This window comes from Aquila chrysaetos, chromosome 3 (assembly GCF_900496995.4).
Source record: "Aquila chrysaetos chrysaetos chromosome 3, bAquChr1.4, whole genome shotgun sequence".
Lineage (NCBI taxonomy): Eukaryota > Metazoa > Chordata > Aves > Accipitriformes > Accipitridae > Aquila > Aquila chrysaetos.
The window spans coordinates 52,553,691-52,580,986 of NC_044006.1; the positions used below are offsets into that span (position 1 = coordinate 52,553,691).

The window sequence follows — 27,296 nt, forward strand, 5'->3', positions numbered from 1 at the left end:
AGAGTATTCCAAAACACTCATCTAAAATATAAAGGATATTTAAGCCATATTCTCTATTGCAGAAAAAGCAGTGTAAGAGGCTTCTTATTCCATAGGAGAATGAAGATGTAGAGAGATGCTCAAAAATCAATGGTTTGTAAAGAATTCTCATACCAGAGCATGGAAACTACCAAACAGACCCTTAGTAAGTTAATAATTCAACATTCAGCTGAAACTTGGCTTCGTTAGTCACTTAGGACCAAGTAATATAGAATATCCTGAGTTGGAAGAGACCCACAAGGATCACCGAGTCCAACTCCTGGCTCCACACAGGGCAATCTGAAAGTTAAGTCGTATATTTAAGAGCATATGTAGGCCATTAAGCCATGTAGCTTCCCCCGTAGCATCAATCCTGGGCAGCGAGGGGGAGGTTCCTCTGGAAAATATAATTGTTTCTGAGGCATATAGGAATGAAGATCAAACAGTTTTTGCACAGGTTTAACACTACATCTTACACATTCTTTTATTTGGGAGCTTACTTAAAAATAACAAGTCAAACTATAGATATACTACAAAAAATTACTCCTGACTATGATTCATGCAATTGCTGACCTCTTTCCTTGACCCTACACTCCAGTCAGCGCTTATACTCCTACCTTTTGGTAAGCAATCAAATTACAGCAACCTAAATAGTTCAGGAGAAATCAACCATGTGTTCAGCTCACCAAACCTCTGGTAAAGATATTTAAATTTCTTATTTCATCCACGAGAAGAAAATTGAAACAGATTTTACACTGGTCGTCTCTGACACGTTTCTATGTCTTCCGAGAGGATCTGACTTCAGGGCAGATAACACTGACGTGAAATTCCACACTTTCCACATGAACTACACTTTTCTTTTTTTGAACCATCTTTTTAATGAGGGTAAAAGTGATTCAGCTTCAACATATACATTGACATGCGGCTAAACAAGTTTTAAATGGAACTCAGCATGACAGCATGGTCAATAAAGAACGGTGTTAAATTTAAATCTTATTTCCTTTAAAATACAGATGAACAAGGGAGCTGAATACTACCCAGTCAATATTTAAAATGTAGATTCTATCATTTTTCTAAAACTGTATACAGGCTTTCACTGATCTCACACAATGATGCTCAGTCCACTTCTGAAGAGGAAATTAAGCTACAGAAAAGAGCAATTATAATGATTCTACAGGGCAATTTTTTGTCACTAAGTACTGCTGTCGTTCAGTAAGTCCTGACTCTCCCATGTTTGAATTAAAAGTACAATGGCAAGTATGAACCTGAAACTGAGAATTTACCATGTTGTATACATTAGTGGACTGTAGCTTATGTAAATTATTTTACCTGTTAGCTAGCATATTCCCTTTTAAAAGGTCTGAGAGCACTGCAAAAAGTTTCTTATGTAATTAAAAAAAAAATCTAAAACTTTACATACTGAAAAACAAAGACAAATCTGAAAACTTCAGTGGAATCAGTGATGCTCCGACAAATCGATTTCTAGGACAAATACGCAGCCAAGCAATTTTGCTTTGCTCAGGATCACTCGGGGTGTCTACAGCAGAGCGGGAAATATTAAGATTATCTTATTATCAATCCAAAACTTCGGCCAAAAACCACTATTCCTATTCCCTGGCACTATGGCTTCGGAACCAGGAAGACTGGCAGAGGGACAAAAGGGAGGTAATATGAAAGGAACAGTACTAATTTCTATTGTAAATGACATTTTGCATTGTTGAATTAGGAAAATAAAGTCTCACAAAGAAATCATATTAGTGTACAGTATTTATTACCTTCTATTAATCTGAAGTCAATCATTTTGATATGACTAGATTAATTCTGAAATAAACAGACATTTTTAAATACATATGAAGATGAGAGGCTTTAACATGAGAGTATTTAGTTGATCTGCACTCTTAATCCACATGCAAGATACATCAATCAAATACTGTACATTTCCTTTCATTTTACACTAGTCCATAAGAAAGCACAATTTCTGAGGGTGAAAGCAGGGAGGAAAGAAGTCGTATTTTCAAGTAGCCCTTTTATTAAAAAAGAGCATCAACTATATATTAAGCCAATGTGTTTCTCTAATTTTGATTTTACTTACAGTATACAGTTTTGCAAAATATACAGCTCACCAATGATACACAAACAGTGGCCCTTTACTAAGGGCAAGTAACAAAAAACAACAAAAAAAAGAAATACAACAGAAAAGAATTCTGCAGATTAGAAAAGTCATATTTTAGAACATTATGCCATTCAGAGTGTCTCCAATGCTGGTAAGAAAGGTCATGCACAATGTTTTTTAAGAGAATGTTGTCAGTCCATGAGAGATTTGTCTGCATGCTTCATGTGAACAGAAAAAGGTACAAGTCACAAGGAAAGTAGCTTTCTCCAGTTATCTTTTAGGCCTGTCTATGTCATCAATAGCAGCTAGCAGCTTTTGTCTTGCCTTTTTGTTGATATGGGAGCCCAGACAAACATTCACCAGATTGGTCAACTGCTTAGTGGAATATTCCTGGCAAATAAAAGCAGATCATGTTATGGCAGAATAAAACACCAGACAAAGACAGAAAATTTAAAAGTGCAGACATACACACTGTGGACTTTTCAACTGATAGAAGCAGTCAGCACACAAGGGAGATTTAAAGTGGTAGTTAAGTCAGGTCTGGATAGTTTTCATAGCTAAGGCAGAGGACAAAACTGTATTTTGCTACATGGCAGATTATAATGGAAAATGCTTACAACTGTAGTAATGTTGGACTGAGTTCACAGAAAGTAATTCTGTGAATATGTATGTATATAAATCAATTTTTAATGTATTTTCCATTCTTTGGGAGGTGTGGTGGGAAATATATATGCAAATGGGATAAGCTTTTAACACAAAAACATTTTTCTAAACAAACTGTGACAAAAGCTGATGATCTTTTTTATTTTGACTTCTCATTTCCAATAAGATTCTAAATACTTCTGTCTACAGGGTCTCCAAACAATGTTAATTTCAGTACATGATAAACAAGGAAAAAATGGCAAAAATGTTAAGTCAAGAATTCTTAACACCTGTGAAAACACCACATTTGCCAGTACTACCTTTGTACCTAACAGTATCCAAAATATAGCTTCCACCAGTAGGTTTAAACAAGAGTATTTCCATGTAGGTCACCAAACAGCAGCTCACAATCTCACAATCTCTCTTGTGGCTCCAGGTAAAACACGGAAAATTATTATGAAAGACATATTTCTTTCATCCATTTCTAGTGGGATTTAAAGTAATCCCAAAATACAGATTTCAAAGTGCTCCATTTTAAAGGACTTTTCACTTTAACAATGGGCAGCTCCAATAGCATGTGACTATTATTTACACAGTCTTGTTATAAGTGTTAGGTTATGCTACCATGAAAGCATGCTAAATGCTTTCAAAACACAAATGAAGACTTATCTCAGAGAGCAATGTTGATCCTGATTCGTATTATTAAATGACAGAAGAAAAAGCAATTACTCTTATCCATCGTGCCTTACAACTTAGTTTAAGCAATCTACTGCTAAAGGCAAGTAAAACTTCATGGTGTGATTTCAACTGTACTTCTTGATGATCGAGTTGTGCACTTTGGCTTATTCTGAACAGCACACATATGTCTTCAACTTCACTTTGCTCTAGTTCCCTACAGTTTTTGATACAGTAGGTAGATGTGATTGGCTTATTCATCCTTCCCAGTCATCAGATGTTGAATCAGTACAAACACATATTAACTTCATATGATAATAAATATAAAGAACATATACGTGCACACACACATTTATATTTATACTGCTTCCCATACAGATTTGACTACAATAAATGAATATATACATATATATGCATATATTCATTTTTAACACATAGAAGCATTGATCATTTATAGTTGCTAGCATGATTCTATAATCACGGTGAATTTTCCTGATAGATACTAAAAGAATGCAAATTTAACTCTTACCCTATGTTCTTTTATCCAGCGTTCCATGTCATTTTCGGTTAGGTAGTATGCTTTAATGTAGGTCTCCACAAATTCTTTATCTGGAATAGGCCTAATGTCTGTTAACTTTTCTAGTTTCATTAAGAATTGTTGAAAGTCCAGTTGCATCAAGGCACGTCCTTCATTGCTGCACTTCTTTACATTGGCATAACTGAAAAGAGGAACACAGTGGAAAGTAAAAATTAGAAGGAAATAAAAATGAATTGTACTTCTCAAAGTTGTTTAACTTAGTCCTTCAAACATTGGGGAGGAAAATAATTATGGGTTTAAGTTAAAAGCAGACAAGAACTCCTCTTAGGATGTCTGATGCAGAGTTTTATTTGCATTAGTATAATATGTTTTAGCCCCACTCAGAACAGAACCCCATAGTACCCAGTGATACTTAAAAAAACCACTACCGCTCCCCCACCCCCACATCAAAAGCCACTAAAAATCCTACATCGAACAACTTACTAGAAGTGGTTTAAAGGAAATTAAATCAATGCCAATCAGCACACTAGACAGCGGCTTTAGTCAAGTGATCATGACCACTGAAGTCTGAAAGGTAACGTGGCAGCTTTAGGAATGGTCACCAGGAGCTTGCTGAACCAATAGTGGCAGCATCAGAGAAAGGCACAAAGCTGCTTGTTCAAAAACACCCACAACCACCAGAGAATAGAGTGGCAGCACTCGCTAATCTCTGTGAGAGGTTAATGTTTTAGTAGAGTATGTCCTGGTTTTGGCTGGGATAGAGTTAATTTTCTTTCTAGGAGCTGGTATAGCACTATGTTTTGGGTTCTCATACTGAAGAATGTTGATAACACTCTGATGTTTTCAATTGTTGCTAAGTAGTGTTTAGACTAAGTCAAGGATTTTTCAGCTTCGCGTGCCCAGCCAGCAAGAAGGCTGGAGGGGCACAAGAAGCTGGCACAGGACACAGCCAGGGCAGCTGACCCAAAGTGGCCAAAGGGATATTCCGTACCATGTGATGTCATGTCCAGTATATAAACTGGGGGGAGTTGAGCCGGGGGGGGGAGCAGGTTGCTGCTCGGGGACTAACTGGGCGTCGGCCGGCAAGTGGTGAGCAATTGCATTGTACATCACTTGTTTTGTATATTCCAATTCTTTTACTATTACTATTATCATTATAATTTTCTTCCTTTCTCTCCTATTAGGGCAGGGTAATAGCAGGAAGGATTACAGTGGGGCGATAGGGAACCAATGAGGAAAACGATCTTTGCAGGATAAGAAATTGCATTTGTCAAGATCAACGGCAATGACACTGCAATGCCCCTAACAATACCAATTTCAGCTGTGTACAGGGAATAAAAAAACTTTGGTCTGGGGCACAGTGTCTTAACAGACAACCCAGCCTACCCACAGGCTGCTGCCACAAGTGACAATCCTGTTCCACTGTTTCCACTCTTCCCTTGTACTAAATTTAAAGCAAGGTCAGTCTTCCATTGGTTCATGAAACTGATCCTTATTATTATACAGTCTCTAGATTATTAGGTCTGATGCAAAGGAGGCAGCAGAAACATGCAGCTGGAAACTGGATACACAGCAAGGTTAAGAACGAGAAGAAATTGCACCCTTACAGTTAATACACAGAAAGAATTTGCAGAATGCAGAAATAACAGAGGCAAAAAGAGAGGGGACCAAGGCACAAGCCCTCTGCAGCTCCATAGAAGATTGGACAGTGATTCTCAATAGGACATACTGAAGCACTTCAAGAAGCCAGATGGGAAACAGGAGACAACATAGAGCTAGGAGATAGGGCAGGGTAAAATTTAAAGAAGGATATGGCTGACTGTACTGGAGATGATTCTTCACTCAGCGAAGAGCTCGATGGGAGCAATTTCAGTTGACTGGCTGACTGGAGGAGAAACCTCCTTCATGGCTTTTAATTCCGTACCTTCATGGAATTCAGAGGTGAAAGAAGTTATTAAGGTATTCAGAGAGTCAGCTGTTCAGAATACCTTCCTTCCCTTTCCCCAGTGTCAAAAGAAACTATCAGATATGTGAGAAAAAAAGAACTGAATGAGAAATTACTGGCAGGTATTTGGGAGATGATAACGAGCATTCTTTACACTCTAAGAAAAGGCACGGGGCAAATCATATCAGCAAGGTATTCCCAGTCCACTCTGACCAGTCAGTGAAATGCTTAGGTGAAAGCAAAGGTGAAAGTCTCATGGTAAGTCACAAGTGTGAACCAAAACTGCAGCGTGGAGCAAGACATATGAGTGATGATCTTCAGAGCTAAGAATTAAGTGGTTTGTGAACACTGAAGTCACAAAAGATGAGTAAGATTGTGAAGTAAGAAAAAGAAACAAGTCCAAAACAGGCACAAGGGTTGAGGCAGAGGAAGTTGATAGTGACTGATGGTGTTACCCCCTTGAAAGGAAAGGGGGACAAGGGGAGAAGAAAGATGCTTTTGTTCCACTTCTTTTGATTTGAGGCATGATAAGTGGAAAATAAAATTTCAAAAAGAAAAGATAGTTGTATAGGTCATATGTCATATGAAAGAACTGAGAAGCCAGAGGGAGGTCATGGCTGGATTTAGTCTCCCTGAAGATGAAAGTGATCTCTCAAGGACTGCGAAAGGATGATTGCACGAAAAGAAAAAGGCATGAGTTTAAAAATGATGGCTTGATGGAAGCAGTGGAAGCTGATGATCCTCAACAGACAGCTAACACTTGGAGAAGAAGGATGTCATTGAGGTCCTAAATTAGAGCAGACAGCAGGAGAGTGGGATCAAAAGAAGTAAAATAGGTAGTAGGGAGTGCATAGGGTAAAGATAACCAGGAAAGAAATAAGGAAACATATGTAGAAGGAGTGGAAGACAGCACATATTCTATGACGCAGAAGAAGTTCTGATGAGAGCCCGGACATATGTAGCTAGGGGACAAGAACACAAAAATAAATGCAGTGGATGAAAAGACTACAATACTCAGGCTACAATATTGGCTCTGAAAAGACCGGGACACTGATTAAGAGGGAGAGATGAGCAAGGTGTAGCAGCTCCTGACTAAGGTGCTTGAGCCTCTATTGACCAAGACAACAAAGACACCTCTGTTCCTGATGAATTTGGAAAAATCCTGCTCCATGGCTACTCTCAGATAACTGCTGGGGTTGACAAATCCATCTTCCCAGCAAAGACAAATGGCATCACCACAGAGATGTTGACAATTAACTTTCTTCTTTGCTTTGTTGGGAAATGATAATTTTCAGACAAAGTTTCTTTGAATGAGAACTATGTTGTTTTGAATGCTTCAATAAAACACTCAATGTCATTCTTCAGCAGGATCTAGGTACAAGACCATCCCCTTTAGGCTTAATGCTGTACCAGACTCCGTGAAACAACTGCTAAAGACTATGTTAAGCCTTGATATTTTTTAGGCTCCCCAAAAGCCCAAGAGCTTACCACAGCACTACAAAATTAGAACTTTTAATTCCCTAAAGTAGAAGTTGTCATTACAGACATATTTACCCAAAAGCAAGACTTTCATGAACTACTTACCCTTCCACGAGAGTTCTATTGGCCAAGCGTATGCAGTGCTCCCAAAGGATGTTGGAGACAGGCAGTGGAATACGGACTCTCTTAGACACCTCGTTCAACCTTCTGTTAAATTCTTCAAATTCCTGATGAAACATGAAAAATCATTATTCCTTTAGCATAAAGGGATCATACTCTATACATCCCTAGCAACAACAACAACAAAGAATTAGAAATCCATATGAAAGGGAATACTGAAAAATAAGAGCAAAGCAGAGAATCTTAATAGGCACAGACTGTAGAGAGAAGCTTAATGTGTAACGTAGAAAGCATACCACTTTCTAGTATATCATTTACATTTACCTTAGTAATTTTTTTTTTTTTTGAAGGAAATACTGCTCTGTTCCCCAGAGGTCTAGTTCTCTGCAAAACTGACACGTCTGAAAATTAACCAAGTAGCTAAACCTTAAAATAGCACTTTCATTGCCTCACTCCCTAAACTCATCATAACTTTTTTTAAGACAATATACAGCCACTTAAGAAAATCCAGTGATGATCTCTTTATCCCTCTGAATACCTGCCCCACCAGCTTTCAAAGAGAAGCTCAGAAATCTTGTAACCACTTTTCATTCTTCAAATGTTCACATTAGATAGTTCCCTGGTGCTTTAAAAAGAGCTGAGAGCACCCACTGAAAAGAGTTCAAATTAACAGTTTAGGAGCATACTGCAAAACTAGCTAACAATTCAGGTTGAGGGAAGGCACCTATTTCCACCTAAAACATCAATGGCCTGTATCGATTTGAGCTGTTACTATGAGTGACAAGCCAGTCATAACTGAAAGTAATTACTGTTACAAAGATTTTGTGAAGTCTGCTGTGAGTGACTAACACCTCTATCATTTAAAAAAAGTATGAAATGACTTAAATATAAAGCAGACCGATAATGAACTGCTCTGCGTAACAGCAAAAGCAGTTTGTACTGCAGCCTATTAAGACTCTACTTGTCCAACAAAGTGCTTTCATTCCAAGGCTGTTAATCTAGGTGTTTTTTTCCTCTCCCCCCCCACCCCCCGCTCCCCCCCCCCCATCAAAAATTCAGTAAGTGAAGAAAATCAAAAGGGAATCTCAGTAACCAATTTAACCTAGTATCTGACCAAATAATTGGTGTTTAACACAAATTTTCTGAAAGAGGAATTTGGCAAGAGGAAGGAGTCATGCATACAACTCACTCTTCTGAAGATGAAGATGCCTAGTGCTCCGTGTTAATGAATTTCTTGAACAATCTTCTTTCCCCATTTTATCTGCTTCCATATATACTATGGCTGAATATAGAATTTTGCATATGCGTGCACGTGGCTTAAAGTACTTGGTTATTACATTAAACATTGTCCTTGCATCTGACACTCTGGGAGTCCCAGGGTACACAGCAAAACACTAACTGCTTAGCAGTAATCTAAAATCTGCTGTAGCAACTCTTATTACCTATATAATGTAGAGGCCAGAAGTGGTTTTAAATGGTATTAGCCCTGATTGTCCTGAAGTAAATTCATCAGCAGCGGCACACTCAGAAAATAAAAAAGTTCTAGTGCAGAGACCAAATGTTGTAAGTACAAACTGATTTCAAAAAGCCATGGCAGCATAAAGAAGGGTAGTCATAAAGATTCAGTCAAATTCAGTGCAATGATATATGCTTTATCAGATTCTCCCTTCTTTGCACTGATTTTTTTTTTAGCAGAGAACAGCTACAAAGTACAAAGGTGTAATCAAAACTGTTATTCAGCACAGAAGCATAACTTTTTTTGTGATACATACTGCACATATCTTTAAAATAAAATTTTCAGTTTCTCTGTGAGAATTAGTGTAATTCTACCACTGCCAGAACTTCCTTCTAAAGATTTCAGAAACACCATTTAGGCATATATAAAAGGATGAGAGAAGGATTCTCCCAAGAACTGGTTCTATATGCCATAACACACAGCAATTGTAGGACTACTTCAGCTGAATGCAATTGAGAAGTTGTATGAATAACTTCCCTTTTACCTTCCTTTTCAAATGTTAACTTCTAAATATAGCAACTTCAATTAGAAAGTGCACAATCATTATCAGTGCTGGTTTGACCTATAGACCCTACCATACATCTCAAAGACAACCGCTAAAATTATGCAGAACAGCAAATAGCTTTTATTAAAAAAAAATCCACTATCTCAGGCCACTGGATTTTCCTCAATAGTACTCTGTTTACTACACATGTATCCACCATTCAAGACTTAGACATGAAACTCATTAAACTTCTGTGGTCACTTTCACCCACCATGTAGTGAAAAAAACATCACTGAAAACAATCTGCTAGCAGCAAGAATAATGAAAATTCTGGACATATCTCCTTATAAGAACTTACCATTTGTCAGGATGCTGTACTGCTCTAACCATGCTACTTTAACAGTTTTAGTGAAGTATTACTGTAATTTAACATTTATATAAACTGTAGCACAGCATTTCCCAGAAAGTATTCACCTTTAAAAGAGCATCTACATATATATTGTGTTGTGACATGATTTCCTTCACATCCCATTTCACATTAGCCATGAGAAGCAGCATTTGTTCATAATCAATGGCTTTAGCAGCAACAATCCAATAAACTGGTTTACGTAGTTCACTGGCAGTTGACACTGTCTGAAACAGAATATAAATAAAATTCAATTCACTAAACTTCTGGCTAATAAGAGCAATATATAACTACAACGTACAAGCATTTGCACCATATTGTACAAGTTTCAAATCTTCTGTTTAAAAGTCAGCTGTGAATTACAATTCTGACCTGAGAATAGAACTGCTGAAGAAAAGGTTTCTTGGCAGCTGGCATCACCGCATCAAGATGAGGCTGAAGAAACTCAAACTGCTCAGCCAGAAATACCCTTTGAAAGCAAAGAAAATTTACTATGAACTAAACGCAACATTTGGCATGTCTCTGTACAACTTTTACTCTACAGTTGACATATTTGGCAATAACAATACGTAACCTTGGAAAATTTAGTCCTGAGAAGAACCATATCAGTTTCATGCCAGCATATCAACAAGTATTCTCAATTCTGACAATTTTAAAATATGACTGCAAACAAGAAAATGCTTGAATAGAGAATAAGGCTTGAATATCAACAATTCATATTTCTATTTTACTCAGGATACACTGCAAAAGTCTGATCCAAAGTCTAGTAAAGTCAGTGGATGTGCCCCATAATTTCCATACTGCAGGGCAGTCAACATTAATATTAATAAATCCATATCAAAATTCCAAAATAATATTCCTAATTACTTATATACTAGTGAATCTTTCAAAGACAGAATATGAGATCAAATTCTTTCTCAGGGGTAGGATTTGTTAATAACAACATAATGAAGAAATACATTTCTAACTAAGCATAAATAAATGCAAAAAAAAAAAGCTTATTTGAAAATACATTTTAAAAATGAACTTCTAATCTTTAAGTGTCATTTTGTGTGGGGAAAAGAGTAATTTCTACCTAACTCTTACTATTATTCTGACCAAATAGAAAACACTTCCTAAGTTTTGTGTTACTTGCTCATAATAATCTCTTCTTCACAGGTATACTTCCACCCATTGCAAAGAACATTGCAATCCAAGCCAAACCAATATGAACTAAGCAGTTTTGAGTCTCAACCATCACCATCTGAGTACTTAATATAAGGTTTAAATGAACCATACAGATTAAATACTCCCATTAGCCTCTTTAATTTTAAACTTTTTTCCTGTTAGATTTTCCTTGTACTGTCACAAATTACTGGACCAGCTGCAGTAAAATTTCATTGCTTGTGCTTGTGGGTGGTTAGACCCTACTACCTTTAATTAATAAACTACCCCTACCACTCATATTTAAAATCACATTGATAGGTAAGAATTTTTGACCTCTCAAGAAGGTTTTGGATTGTAAACACAATCTCTTAAATAATCCATAGCTTCCAGTGACCACAAAATTCAGTGTACAGTAAATAACCTACAAGGATTCTGTGGCCACCACTCTCTCTGCCAAACCGTACAGCGAATTGCCAGATGTCAGAACTACGAGATGACTGAGATGTGGGCTTGGCACCTTCTCCTTTCTCTCTTCAGCAGCTGTGAGGGTTCCTGTGGGATCAGCAGAGACCTCCTAAAACAAAGAATTAAACAACTGAAAAACCACAAAAACAGCACGAATGGCTCCAGCTAAGCAGTTTCAGATGACAGGTAAGAGGAAGGAATGTTTTTAATTCTAAAGTGTAATTTAAATCAAGCCTGAATTAAAAGACAATTGTAGAGTTTTCTATTTCAACAGTGTGGTGTTCAAACAGGTGAAAAAAATCATATCACATAGATCAATATCTATCTCAGGAAAAAAAAAAAGGGGGCCAGACAAAAAACTTCTTACTACACCTTAACACCCATGCAGGCTTTAGCCAACTCCCTCCTGGGAGACTGACTTCTCACTCTTGCAGATAGTATCTTCAATCTGACAGCAACCAAATAAGGAGACAAACCAAAGGAATATTACTTATGCATGGGCTTTACTGCTTATGTGAACTGCAGCTAACTTAAGGAAAATACAAATGATGTTTTTAAGCAAGTCATCATTCCATGAAAATGTCTATCCTGCAGACATCTTGATCGTAGAAAGCAAGGAAATATTCACAGCACAGGAAAAGAATCTGTAATAAGAAACAGGTTAGATCAGTGCCCTGTTGCAAAATTTAAAAAAAGAGAGAAAGAGAGGGGAAAGGAGGCGGGGGGGGGGAGGGGGAAAGAGGGAAACCCCCCACCTCTACATTTGAGGAACATAAATACCAGTTACAGCTAGAAGAGGAATCACAGAAGGAAGAAATTCCCAGAGCTATCATATTGGTCTAAGTAGGTATATAAATGGACACCCCCTGAAGCTTAGCTATTTGCCAAAACCATATCAGGACATGAAAACATAAATGTAGTTCTGGCTTTAGATTAATTACTCATACCATGCTTACTGCTTTACACAGGCTATAAAAATATGAGAAATGCTACAAAGCAAAGGTCATATAGAACCCAGAACAGATAAAGAAGATAGGCATGATATGGCACCGATTTTTTAAGTAAGAGCCTTCCGTGACCCTGGGGATAGAAACTCTGTGGCCAGACAGGTGCTACAACAAATCAGCCTGTTTGTACGGAATGAAAATAAATTTGGTCAATAACACAGTGACAAAGTAATGGTAAAAGTTAATTTCTTCAAAAGCAAGATCAGCTGCACAACATGTCTGCTGTAAAGCAATGAGCAACGTATGAACACACAACCAATATGACAACAATAATGCTTAAACATGACATTTATGGTTAGACTCAAAAACAGATTAGCGTAATTCTCAGATTGCTGTAAAACTGGCCAAAGATGAAGCCAAAAACATGATAATAAATAAAGCAGCTTTGCAGTTTGTGGGGTTTTTTTCCAATTGGAGATAGAAATAAATTGAGAGGCAATTGCAGTGAAGTAACTAAAGAATCAGGAGCAGGATGAAGAAAAATAGACTCAAGTTGAGCACAACAGTCACCAGGAGTTTCTTCTAGGCTTCACAGCAGAGAACAACTGTGAGGAGTGACATGAAATAGAATAATTGCTATTCACATGTTTTTCAGACAGTTTTGCCTACAAAGAAAAGGAGAGCAGTGAGCACTAGAAACATTGATGGAACCAAGTGGTGGTCTAGCTCATTCTAAATATCAGGATTGAGACAAGGAAGAATATGCATTGTAGATCTTGAAAAGCCAAGAGAAAAGGTACTGCACAGATGATCAGGTGAAAAGGGGAAAAACAAGAGGGAAGTTATTCTGGTAGCAAAATATCTGACAGACCCATTGTGGTTATACTACAGCAATTAAGGACAGGGCAGGTGAAAATTGATTATGTCAAAATGTGTAAGGACTTGTGTAAGAATTTGAGTGATACAGAATGAGCAGAAAGATCAAAACTTTGCTGCTATAGACAATGCAGCACCAGAATGTGTTTACTGCTTGGATGAAAGCCAAAAGTGACATTAAGAATATAAGCCAACTGGGAAGATAATAGTGTCCAAGCTGTTTAAAATGGTTTGAAGTGTGGAGGAACAAGAACATCGCAAGTTCCACTTTAACTATCTTGGATTTTAGTTGACAGATGCCTCCTGTGATCTGACAGCCCAAGGCAACAGGGAGGTGGATTTGCTAAATCAGAAAGGCTCTTTCAGTTCTGTGTCTCCCAAAGACGTCAAACACAAACATAAAAATGGTCTACAGCAGATGGAACAAAGCACAGGCTGGGAAAGCGGAGTTCTCACTATCAAAGGTGAGGAAAGTATCTTCAGACTTCTAAAAAAAATTTTGTAATAGGTTACAGAAGCAGAAAGCTTCTGTAAAGCAGGGAGCCTTGAAGGATCCCCACAGAAATTCTGACATTAAAAGCAAAGACTGCTGACTGAGCAATACCATCAACACATCATTTGTAGTGCTAAAAGATCTCACAGAAATAGATCAATGAGCAGAAGATAAAACTACTAAAAGAAGCTTATGGTAAATGCTATCAGATGCAGTTGCACTGAGCATGGCAATGATTATAAAGGCTAGCCACATCACTATGTTATTTGAAAAAAAATTTTGCTCTGATTTATGTTCATGTTCAGCCAGATAAATATGCAATTAAACTGGCCAGGTATTTCACAATACCGTGAAGTTTGCATTCTGCTGAGTCTATCAGAATGGATAAGAAAGCCAAAAGGCCTGGATATTTGCTAAAAAACTCATGTAACCTCTTTCAGGCAGTTCTGAAGATATGTACCCAGTACATCTACAAGTATAATGCACACAGGCAATAACATCTAATCATCTAGGCATATAATGGTCAATTTTCTAAAAATATTAACTGAGCCAAAGACACCACTGATTAACTATCAAAATCCACTCTTTATCTGCCTTATCTTTTTCTTTTTCACTTCATGTCATTCTCAAATAAACGAAACCAAAAAAATTAGAAACTTTGAAATGTTTAAACATGATAAAAAACCAAACCCACAGCCCACCAACCAATTCTTTATTCTTAGGAGAGACAGTGAGCCACAGAGCTGGGGGAAGACTATCAGTGGTAAAGATTTAAGCATCTTTGTTTCTTTCAAAGACTAATTACAAATTATGTAAAAAACCAAATATTATAAAGACTTAATTTCATATTTATCGCACTTCAAAGTCACCTGTCACTTCAATATTGAGATACATTTCTACCCGACTGTTTCCCATGACGGTAAATATCTTGTGAACCTTTTAAATGCCAAAATTGTGTTGCACTTGAAGACACAAAATGTACATGTAACAACTGGCTAAGTCAAAGATATGCTAGGGTTCAACCAGGGAGTCAAATTCTGGTTCAAATATACAGGGCAAACACAGTATGAGCATTTCGTTCTCCTAACTTTTTCTAAAAAGCAGGCACTACAAAAGCATGTTGATAGCAAAAGGAAGCCCAAGGAAACAGACAGTGTGCCAATCCCCAAGAAAAGCACAAGATCATTCTGAAAGGGCTTCAGTGATGCATGTGTTTTTTCTTCCAGCCTTCATTAACAGAAACAATCAAATTACTGAAAGCAGCAACAAAGGGGCAAAACATACAGGCTGGAACAGGAAAAAAGGCTACAGACTATTTAAAGAAATCAGATGTTTTGCAATGGACTGGACTTGTTAAAGCTAACCCTTCCAGTAATTTAACAAAATCTGCAAGACAATCTCTGTTGTCAGAGAGCCCCTTTGAGCAGAATGGAGAACAGGTAAAGTCCTGTAAAAATGAAAGTGGGTGAATGACGCCAATCTCAAGAGGAGGAGGAGAAGGAGGAGGAAGAGGAGGAGAGTAGAAGCCAGGAAATTAAATAGCAGCTAGCCCAACTTTAATTTCAAGAAATGTCAAGTTACACTGAGAACATATTGTAGCACCCAGCATCAAGTGTGCAGAGAGCAATACCAAAGCAGAACAAACTTGCATAGCTTTTCTCTGTGTCAGAGTAGCAGGCCTTGCTGATAGAGCAGAATTGTGATATATCCAAGGTATATTACAGCCCATATAAGATCCTTGTAAGCAAACTGGGCAAAATACAGATTCAATAAAATAATTTCAAGGTACACGTGGAACTGATGCAAACTACAAGATACTTTTCCCCTTCCTTGCCAAACAGCGATTTAAAAAAAGCACCAAACTTACCTGAACAATAACCAAATCAATTGTGGCAAGTACAGCAGTAGAGGTTAACCAGCATTCCGTGCAGACACCTTACAGCGGGTCTTATCTATTCAGTTTTCTCTAATCTTAGTCTAACCCCCTCATACTGTCATAGGAAAAGAACAAAGTTTTCTGTGCTACATATGATTGGCATACAACAACTAGCAATTATTTATAAAAGCTGCTTTGCTATAAAGGCCTGAAAATATCAGGATACAGAAGAGGTAAAGCAGGCTTATGACTTCTTTACCTGTTTAAGGGTTGCTAGTAACAGTAGTATGAGCTATAGCGTGTGCTTTGGGAAGTATCTTTATGCAATATTTATCTTTGAATTAAATTTCATCTGGAATGCATTTTTACAACAGAAAGGCATGTATTAGCAAATAACAGGTATCAAATAAGTGTGAGCATGATACTGTTTGATTAATTGTTGGGTATTTTACTTTAGCATTTACCTGTTTACTCCCAAGAAGAAATTCTTTAATGAATAGGAAGAATAAAATAAATAAATCTATCTTTGTAAGGAACAAGCCTCTCCTTCAATCTCTTCTTCCAAAAAATGTCTTCTGTAACAAGAGAACATTTTCATTTCAATAGTTCGGCTGAACCCAGCGGCAAACCTCTGTTAAGCCTTCCATCTTAGTAGGAAGAAGAGATGATAAACTAATTACCTAAATCAGAAGTATAAACTACCTAAGCTAATTATCTAAGTCAAAGGTTTGACATGCAATTTGCAAGAAAGACATTTTTAAGGGGCCTGATCTCATCATAAGCTCAGAAACATGTATTTATTTCAGTTATCCAACAGAACTTATGACCAAAATAACTTATTATCTGCTATTTATGGTGGAGATACTTGACAGTTAATTATAATCATCCACTTTCACTAACTTTAAACAAAGAACAGTAAACCCCACAACTTGTTCCCAGTACACAAAGTTCTGCAGGTTACACTAATAACCAATAATCTTTCAAAACTGAGCTTCTCCTGTCCTAATACTTTTTGTGTAAGACTTTAGCTGTAGAATTGTTCTGATTTGATATACATACACAATAGGAACAATTTTAGGTTTGATTCTGCTATGAGAAAATGGCAATACCTCTCTAAATGCTACTGAAAAAATCCTGATCTTGAAGGAATAAGTGGTGTTTGAAAGGCATGGAAAAAATCAGACTATCTGAAAAGGTTCTGGCAGTCAAACAGCCTACAGTAGCTCTGACATACCAACACTGTTACTAAGAACTTGATGTGCGCTGATGGGAGAAGGAAAAGCAGACTGACCCCAGATGTTTACCTAAGACAGGATAGCTCTATCATCTCTCTTTATGAAACTGTAACTGATAGTTTCTGTAATATCCTGAGCATAGAGTACAAGAAAATAAACACTGATCAAAGAAAGCATAACCCCTTATTGTATTCAAAGGCTGCCTGAAAACAGCTCAACTAACTCCAATATACAAGAATTTTTTATTAGAAGAAAGAAACTTGATGTTGAAAATGACAGGTAAAGCCAATTGTAAAAGCACACTGCATTCGAGGGTAACAGTGCTTTTTGAATATGATGGAAATGTGTTAAGGTTTAAAAATGGTACTTTTCAATACTCCTGTGATGTTTTAAGTTGAAAGATTAGTATTTTCTTGCTGAGGGGCACAAAGCTTACAAAGCAGGTAATCTTGACTCAGCCCTTAGGAAACGAAATCAAACATAAACAATGTAAGCTACTACAATGATCACCACTCAACACACTTTAAGACAGCAGATCATTAAAAACCAAACAGCAAACCATCTTGAGAAACCATGCTATCAATTTGCTATTTGTTTACAATCCTTTGCAGGCAAGTGATACCTTTACAGCATTACGAAGTGCCATGCAAGGGATCCCCAAGCTTGCCAACGGTTACAATGCACACACTACGCACCAGCCCCAGGGCTGAGTTGATCAGCATTGCCTTGCGGTAGGCATGACGTTTCCAATTTCAGAGTGTGGATCCTCCATGCTCCTTGTCACAAAACAAGCATGTCCCAAACCTCGGTAGGGTCAGTCCCACTGAATTCAGTAACAGACTTCAATAAAATTTGCATAGAAACTTCTGGGATCTTTGTATTTCATTTATTTCTTAGTGTTCAAAGTTAAACAGCAGACTTTTTGCATAAAAAATGATCCAAAGTTAGGAAGTTTATTTACTATCTTGTATAACCTAACGCAACAAGGCCTCTATCAGGAATCACTGTGTGCTGATAAACAACTGAGAAAATGAGTCATTAACTATGCTTTAAAAAATAAATATCAAATGAGCCTCCGCAAAAAAGCACGCCCACTGCCACACCCTTGGGAACCTGAACCACTACCTTACAAAGCCAGTCTGGTCCAGTCACACACATTTTTACTGCAGCATGTTTCTTATCCAAAGAAAAATTTTCAGGAGGAGCTACTGCTGGTTCCCAGGGGCTCAGCTGCAACTCTGCAGTCACCTGAACTCCTCTGGGACTAGGAATCAGCCCAAGTTTTGGGTGCCCAGCAAGAAGAATCTGAAGTGACTAAAATGAGACAGCTCAGTGACTGCCCAAAGAAAGACAAAGCAATTGCCAAAACCCAGAAAATTTGTTCAAAGAAATAAGCTAGAAAACTCAGTAAATCATTCCGGTCTACTTGGGTAACAGTCAAACAAACAAAGTTGTATGAAGAGCTCTAAATGAATAATGTGAGGAAGCAAGACAGCTGCAGAAGTCCTAGCATATTTTCAAAGTGCTTGTCATGTCAGAACTTTCTTTGGTATACACAGAGTTCTCTTCCCTTGACAAGCAACACCTTAAACATTGTTATTATGTATGTTGTACAAATCTTTTCAAAGAAAGGAAGAAAAAAACCCCACAAATTGTCATATTTTCTTTTTTTTTTTCAGGCCTTTTTTTTTTTTTCTTTGAAGGAGCAGGATACCAAGACAGGATTGTAAAAGTTGCAGAATTTATCTTTGGCCAAATAAAACCTCACCAAGAATCACTGCTCACAGCTACCATTTCAGCGAGGAGCTTAGCTATGTTGTTTAGGAGCAGCATCCTGTGCTAGGCACTGCCATGTCAAGTAAAAAATTCCACAGCCTAGACTCCCCAGAGCTTGCCACTGGTATGCCAGACCAGGACATAACAGGGTACATCCACACTAAGTAATGCAGGACTGTGCTGTGACATTTTAAGTAAAACTGAATCGTTTGTTTCCAGAACTGGGACTAGTATAACTGAACCGTACCGTTCCACAGCATCAAAGGGTCAAAGCCAAAATGGGTTGGAAACTCATGCATAAAGAAAAAAACTGTTCCTCTCATTATTCCTTATCTTATTTGTACAGCTGAAAAATCTACATTTTACATCTCTGCACCATCAATCTCTAACCTACTGTCTCTGCCAAAAGATATATACTTTATGGGGGAAGAGCCCAAAAGCTAAAGTAAAGACAGAATCAAAAATACATTAACCAATACTTCTTTATACCAGTGATTCCTTCCATCTAGTCTTCTACACATTGCATTGCAATGCTTATATACTTTACCGCAGTGATCTATTTTGTACTGCTGTAAGGCACAATAACTCTAAAAAACTTCATTCTAAATCTCAGTTTTACTTGAGCAAGCCAGTTTGCAATTAAATATTTATGAGTATTCCATGGTTATTTGCCCCCAAAATCTCACTTTTGGAACCAGCAGTATCACTCAAGGCAGCTATTTGCACACACACAGGACATTCAAAAACAACATCTAGGTAATGGCAGTACCATTACTAAGTTACGTTTTGTGAAGATAAGGAAGCTGCTTAGAGACAGATAAACCAAGGAATCAGAAGTAGAAATTTCCCTTCCGAATCACCAATTATCATAGATCACATCAATCTGATTGATGCCTTGTACCTACTTGGGGGCTTACTGGTCTCAGTGGACTAATATGAACATCGTTACTGTTGCAAAAACACATTCCTGTTAGAAATGACAAACACAAGGACCAAATGAGTGTAGGTATCTCTACATATCCCACTCAGGGGAACTGTCAGTGAGGAGACATAGGCAGCTCAGAAACAGGCACTTGTTTCAATGTGTTTGGCCTAATCAAAACTGCACCTTAGCATTTTAAGTGAGGCTAAAACAAAAGCACTTCTTCCCCCCCTTTTCACTCTTCTCTCTCTGTGTTTTCCTTTTAATACATCCTGCTGGTATGAATCAAACACAGCTTGTAGGGTGCTATTTCTGGAGGATCCAAATTATTAGCTCTGAAACTCCTGCACAGCTGAAATCTATACTGAAGTTACTTTATACTAGCTGTGGAAAGGCCTGAACATGAAGTTCAGATACACATATGAAGTTCAGTACAACGTAGCCAAACAAATTTTTCAAAGTCATATTGTTCTCTTACGTCTCAGAAATGAAAGTGCACCCTAATCAACTTTAAAACAAATACGCAAAGTGCTTGTATTTTTTTATACTTTTGAGTTAGCCTACAAGTATTTCCTTAAGGCAAAGACAAGTAGCTTAGACACAGAAAACTGGTTATTCAATCACTATATACTCCCAACACACTTCCACATAACTTACTATAAGAGAGCAAATAAAGACAGTTTCACTAATTGGTAGGCCCCTTTTATTTATTTTTAACTAAACCTATTTCATTTATATATCAAAAGAAATTTCAGACCATACTTAAACCAGTATCAGTATTAGCAGTGCAGAGATTAACAAAAGCCATAGCTGGACAAAACCTCATTACTGGCGTATTTATAACAGTTTTAAATAGGAAGCATATTTAAAGCAGTAGCACCTAAAGCACATACTTGCTCAATCTTGTAAAGAGTTAAGTCCCTTCATCATTGTCATCATAAAAGTCTCTTCATTATTGTTATCATACAGAACATCCAAATCAAAAAAAGCCCATCCAAATTACAAATATGGTTTTGTATCATAAATACGAGGAGGAGGGGCACTTTTACTTCCAACTGAAGTGGTAAGGTTCTTTTGTTTACTATAATTTTACTACTGTGTCAGTGTAGGAGCAGCATACGGACATTGAATAATACGTATCACAGATAAGGTGTCACATTATTGCCCTGGGGTGGAGTTAACATGACTGAACACATGTTCATATCTCAGCTATTTCCTGTTCACAGTCTAAAACATTAATCTAAGCTGCAGGGGGACTTGCTGCAGTTTATAAAGTACAGCTGGCTTTGCTATGAAGTATTAGATTGTGAAAGAGTGGAGATGTGATTCAGCTATAGTTGAATACTGCCTAGAGGGGACAAGGACCCTCCAGCAGAAGTAGGGGGTATGTGATGCATGAGGAGGGATGCAGGGAAGAGGAGAGGAAACCACTTTAAATTGCTGCAGCCTTTTTCTTCAGTGGCCGTGAGTCAGAAACCCAACTCTTTGTCTCTAAGTGGTCCAAATGAAAACCAGGACAGTATTTCTTTCTCAATTATGATTAGTATACTGTAAGTACAGTACATATTCAAAGGGCAGACACTTCTTGCACTGTAATAATAACGAAATATAAACTTAATAGAGCAGCTCCATAAGGAGCTACAGGGAATGCCTCCAATCGACCTCTATGCTCTTCACACTGAAGATGCTACAAAGATGCAAGAAAGAACTTTAAGTGCAGCTCAGCTTTACCTTGCCAGAAGTGGAACACGCCCCCTTCCACTTTGCTTTTTTCTTCACAAAGGAAGCTTAAAATTCAGCTGAATAATAATAATAAAAGTAGTATCCTAAATAGGTATCTGGTATAAACTAGACAGCATTAATTCAATCACAAACAGAAACTACAGGAAGTCTACAAAAAGCAGGAGAAGATGGCCTTTAAATCCTCCAATTATTCCTCTAACTCCTAACAAGAAATATAGAGTAAATAGGCCTTCATCCACTTGGTATCTCAAAAAAGGAACGGACAAAGCCCAAGAAGAAAGCTAGGAATGATCCAGTCTAAACTACTAAAGAATCTTGACATAGATCATAGAGCTCAACCTTCGCAGGCACTGACAGCTTAGAGGAACTATTCTGATCTACATGAAATTCTGGCAGAGCCTTAGTCACAGATTTAGAACTATCAGATTCCAACTATCTTTATGAAAATAAAATATTGAAAGATGCTGCCATAAGGAACTGAAATGCAACAGAAATTATAGCCCTTAATAAAGTTACCATGAATAGAAGACAATGCAAAAAACCAAAATTCCCAACGGGCCATGAGACTGAACCCCACAACACAAACATGAATATTTTCGGAAAGCAATTTACAATAATCTAAGATAAGAGAGGAGAATTTTGACAGCAGTCCAGAACAGTCCATACGATCATGAGAAATACCCATTTTATGACACAGTAAAGATTAATCTCTACTTTCACAAACTCTCAAAAATAAGCAAACAATAAAAATACCCAGGAGACATTTTCTTCCTCATGAATCAGAAAGTAAAAAAATTTCCATTTATAGTTTAAGACCAGCCTAAGTTCATAAGATATTAATAAACCTCATGGAATACCTTTAAGTTAATAGCAGTTAGCTAAGATTTCTTCCTCCTTTCAAATCTTACCTAGAACATAGCTATTAATTTCAATTGACACTAACATTATCTGTAACAGCACCGTTAAATAACTGAGGAAGAAAAAGAAGGACTATTATTCTTCCAATTTACTCCTAGAAATTATTTTTCAAAAATTATTTCGACTCATGAAAAAAATTCAAGGCTGTAAAGCACTGTCAGGAACCGTGACTACAGAGTAAGTTTAAAAAATTCATTCCATAACTTGCCAATTTTCCATAATCTTTAACTGATTCATTTGCAAGATCCTCCTAGCATTATTTTTTCTTTTTGAATACACTACCTTTGAGATGAATATCAATATGGCCAGCCTTTTTCTATTTTGTAGAGGCCTGGGGTTCTTAGTTATCTTATGCTCCCTCTACTGACTCTATAAGAAATGGCCCCAAAACCCTTTATGAAGCTCGACTGAAAGAACAGTTTAGAATTCAATATAAAACTTCAAGGAACTAAAAAGGCAAAAAGTACATTCTACGGAGTGCCAAATCCTTGTGAAAGTCAGAGTAGAGCATCTGTCTTCTACTTCTTTCTGAGGTACAAGACTTAGTAAATAAATCCTCCCTGCAGCATCCGGGGTATTAACTACTACACAAGCCATTTATGATACTCTTAGGAAACATCTTCATAATGTTTCAAGGGGTTTATATTTAGATGGAAAAAAAGAACTTCAAATCTCAATTTTTGCATAGTTCTTACAATATTTCTGTATAAACTCTGCTGCTCAGTTGAATCCACAAAATCTATCTGAAGTCTCCTGTTTACCCTTTGTAATGTGATGTAAAGGACAGTAATCTACTACCGGTGTGACACAAGCAGCATATTTACTTTTCGCATTTTGAAAATAACTCATGAAGTGACCAATGGGATATAGTCTATAAAATACATCAGGGAAAATTCCCCACAATTCAGAAATGACTTAACAAAGGACTTAGTATACTACTTCTGTTATCTTGCAAGGTGAATGATCTTCAGGATGGCTTAGTGTTTTGCTATTCTTTTACTGAAGAAAAATGAGTCATCTATTGTGTTGGTTTGCTTTCTTTTTTATAAAACGTCTCATTTAATAAGGATAATACTGGAATGTCTCTCTCTATTACATAAACCATAATACATTATAAGATTTAAATACACAACTTTCTTGTTAAATCTAGCAAAAGCTATTGAACTAGTTTTGTGCATATTAGAAACAAGTGATTTCATACAATAATGATATTTATTTATATCATGACACGCCATGAAACTAAGCCTTTGTCATTACAGACACTGAATATGAAGAGAGTTAAAAATCAGAAAGCCATGATGAAATGCAATTCCTAAATTTCCTACACAGACCTCTATTCCACTGAGCATTAACAAAATTGAGGTACTTACCAGATCAATCAGACTCTCCTGGATTCTGTTCAGTGTGGTACGTAATCTGCTGCTGCTGAGGCCCAGTCCTGTTGATTCAAACTGGAAGAAATACATTCTATTTAAGTTGGGGAAGGAAAATTCATCGGTTTAAACTTTACAGTGATACAGCAAAACTTCAGTTTGTAAACACTAGCCACAATTTACTTACATTAAAGTTTTAGCACATGATCACAACCATACAAAATGAAAAGAAAATCAACAGAGGTCACGGCACTCAACACTGCACTAGCGTGAAGAATGACCTGAGTACCTTTCATGAAGATGACAGCTTACCATTCATACCAATAAGCAACCAGTATCCTTTATTGTTATAATACTGTATTTGGGTGCAGGACCCTGGATTTTCTCATTTGGGCCATGAGCCCAGAATGGTGCACCATGATGCCCCCACTGTGACATGCATGCACACCACACCCAAGCCAAATGGTCTTGACTTCTCTCTCAAGCTATAAAATTTCTTGTAACTCCTTATTAAATACCTAATCTGCATATGTAAAATTATATCCACTGATCTTTATAAAACAGTCATTATTACTTAACGCTTATAAAGATCTACCTGAGAAATGTGCCATCTTCATGCTCACGGCTCAGAAGTATTATGGGGCAGATGTTCAGCTGGGATAAATCAATATAGCTACACTTATTTCCTGGTAAATGCAATGAATTATACCAGCTGAGGGTCTGATTCCACGTGCATAATTATTGTAGCTACTTATCCTCTACTTTCAATGCAAAAACCAAAGAACAAACTAACACAAAAAAGGAAGTGGAAATGGGACAGCTAAGAAACACACATTTATGTCAAGAATCTGTAAGTATTTGAATACAGTTCTGGTACATGATTCACACCAAAAGGCAATTTACTGAACAATATTTAGAGCAGTGTTTCACGCTGTATTATTAATCTTCCTTTCAGTGCACTAAATCAGGGAAGGAATTGTTCAAGTTCATGTCATCTCCTCCGCTCCTTTTATATACAAAATGGTATAATTTGGGTCTCCATTTACTGAATCTAACCTTTCTAACTGAAGATGTCCATCTGCCCCAATTCTCCTATATATTCAATGAAAATTTACATCTGAGCTGAATTCCCACAGGAAGTACACTCTGCTGAAATCTAGAACCTGATCTAGGAGCCATAAATCACAATCTAGTGTCCATATTTGTTAAAAAGAAGTGTTCATGCCTTTGTTTTTCCACAGGTGAAGTAAGCTTTTTCACAAAAATAATTTGTATTTTTCTTCACATTTTTACTGTAGAAATATCAGTTCTGAACTGCCTTTGATTTTGCAGGTGTATGGGTGAAAAAGAAAATAACTTTTTTTCCTTTAAGAAACACCCGCTTAATTCTCCAAATGATCTTTTTTTCCTTGTTAACATCATATAGTAGTTTTTCAAGATATGGCCATAAGGACTGCAAATTCAAGACTGGCTATTCTCCCTGTTAAGGTAAGAACAAACAGAAAAAATACCCTTCTTAAAGGAAAAAAAAAAAAATTAAGAAATGTATTTGCAAGTTTCAGCCATTAAATTTCATTTTAAGAAATTTGCATCTGCACCATCAAAACTACACATCACACAATCTGCCACTAATTCTTTCTCTTCCTGCCTTTCAATTACTAAATTTCAATAGCTATCAGTAACTTTCACTTACTTATTCTATAATGATATATTTCTTTCTAAAAACCGGCAATTTCACATTTAAAACATATCTGAATGAAAAGGAATGTAAAAACAAACTTAAATTTCCATAAAACATTACATATCGAGAACTTCAGATTTATCAGGCAACCAGTTACAGCCTGAAATCAGAACTGGGCATCTGTATGTAAGGGGGGGGGGGGGGCAGGCAAACAAACAAACAAACAAACAAGCAACCCCCCAAAAGACTGTTGCTCAGCATTTTTCCACAAGGACAGAAGCTCACGACTTCACACAGAACATGTGACTCATCAGTACAACTGCTTTGCTTCATGGAAGTTTTTGCTATTTCTATATGCAAAATGGTATATATTGAAATTCCACAAATTGATGACCTAGTAAGGCTAGTAAGCAGATCATTAGACAATTTACAGAATAATTTTACTCATCACCAATTCTACATAACCCCTTAAAAAAAAATAATAAAAAAAAATTGTTTTCCATAAGAATGGCCATTGGTTTACAAATTATTATAATGTCTTGTCAAAAAAAATTTAAACTCACCTTAAATTTATTCTGCTAATGAAGACTATTCTGTGACATGTTCATGAATGTCTTAAACTTTAGTGAGTAGATATTAAATATAGGCAATTCCTTTTAATTTCGTGTTAGGTTGCTCCATAACTTGAGATAAGGAGGAAAGGCCTCCTTAACTTGCATCCCACAAATTAAAAAGGTTTTGAAAGAGCAATTCTGGTTACAACGGTGTGCAACTTTTGGCAGTGAAGAAAGCCAAATACTGACTACATAGGATAACCATTCTAAACAGGTCTGGAAAGAGCAATGACTTAGCATCATGACCAGACGTAGAATTCAACATGTATATCTTAAATCCTTGGTTTTCACTGAACTGGCAATGAACTCTGTACAATTAATCACGCTCCTTACGTGTGTACTAACTCACACATACAACAGAAGCACAATATTCACAAAGAATTTCAACCATTTAAGGAAGTTATATTACCAGCACACTTTTAAGAATCCCATTTGATGCTATTTTGTAAATAAAAATAAAACAGGAATGCTCTTGGTGGTCTAAATCACATACCATCACCCATCTCTACTTTCTAAAGGTTTATAAACACTATGGGGAGTGAGGACATTTAAGCAGCATTACAAGAGGGTTTATTACATTCATAGACCCTTTGTAAGCATTATGTTTCCCATGGAAAAATCATCTGTCAAAACAAAAATTAGGAACACTACAAAAACATAATTTTACCAGCTATCTGCTATAACGTTTACCTGCCTAGCACTGTGCTGTTCTCTGTTAGAAGTAGAGAATGAGGAACTCGGTATGGGCTTTAAAAACACAAAATGGGAGGTGCAAAAAAATAAAAATAAATGCAACACAATTTGAATACCAGAGCAGCTGACTAAGCCAATGGAAATAATTATCTTAACAAAAAACAAACAAACAAAAAAACCACCATGAAAAAACCACCCATTTTCTAAACACAAACAAACTGCAAGTACATTTGTCCTGCCAAAGAGAACAGCTCAAAACCATTTAGAACCATATGTTGAGTCTGAAAATCCATTACAATTTGCCAGCAGATGATGATGCATTTGGAACCCCACGATATTATTACTTGTGGAGTAATTTAGGGGCCACGAGAGGAGAAAATTGTTTTTACGCACAGCTATTCATAAATGCTTTAAGACAATTCTGTTTAAAGTTGATCTATGTTATGTACAGACATTGCCAACAAGCATTTATTTCAGCTACAAGATCACTCAAAAACCCCCTTGTTTTCATTAATGCAGTTAGTTTGACAGAAGAATAGTAGATTTGAAAAAGCCTATTTCAAGCCTCTTAAGCATGAGTTACTACTTAACTTTCATGGCCC

At 36.9% G+C, this 27,296-nt stretch overlaps 1 protein-coding gene across 2 annotated transcripts in view; it reads right to left on the reverse strand.

Annotated features, from left to right (window-relative positions):
* Positions 1–1,772: 1,772 nt before the first annotated feature.
* The window catches only part of VPS50 (VPS50 subunit of EARP/GARPII complex), a 100,070-nt gene continuing 74,546 nt past the window's right edge, over positions 1,773–27,296 (reverse strand). The window contains exons 22-29 of one of the 2 annotated variants that reach the window (XM_030008913.2): positions 26,692–26,748; positions 23,704–23,784; positions 11,508–11,656; positions 10,309–10,405; positions 10,005–10,163; positions 7,516–7,637; positions 3,978–4,167; positions 1,773–2,521 (exon numbers count right to left, since the gene is read on the reverse strand). In XM_030008913.2, coding sequence (XP_029864773.1) covers positions 2,402–2,521; positions 3,978–4,167; positions 7,516–7,637; positions 10,005–10,163; positions 10,309–10,405; positions 11,508–11,656; positions 23,704–23,784; positions 26,692–26,748 — 975 coding nt within the window. In that variant the 3' untranslated portion in view covers positions 1,773–2,401. The remainder of the gene's footprint in view (positions 2,522–3,977; positions 4,168–7,515; positions 7,638–10,004; positions 10,164–10,308; positions 10,406–11,507; positions 11,657–23,703; positions 23,785–26,691; positions 26,749–27,296) is intronic. The other variant, XM_030008914.2, reaches the window with a different exon arrangement.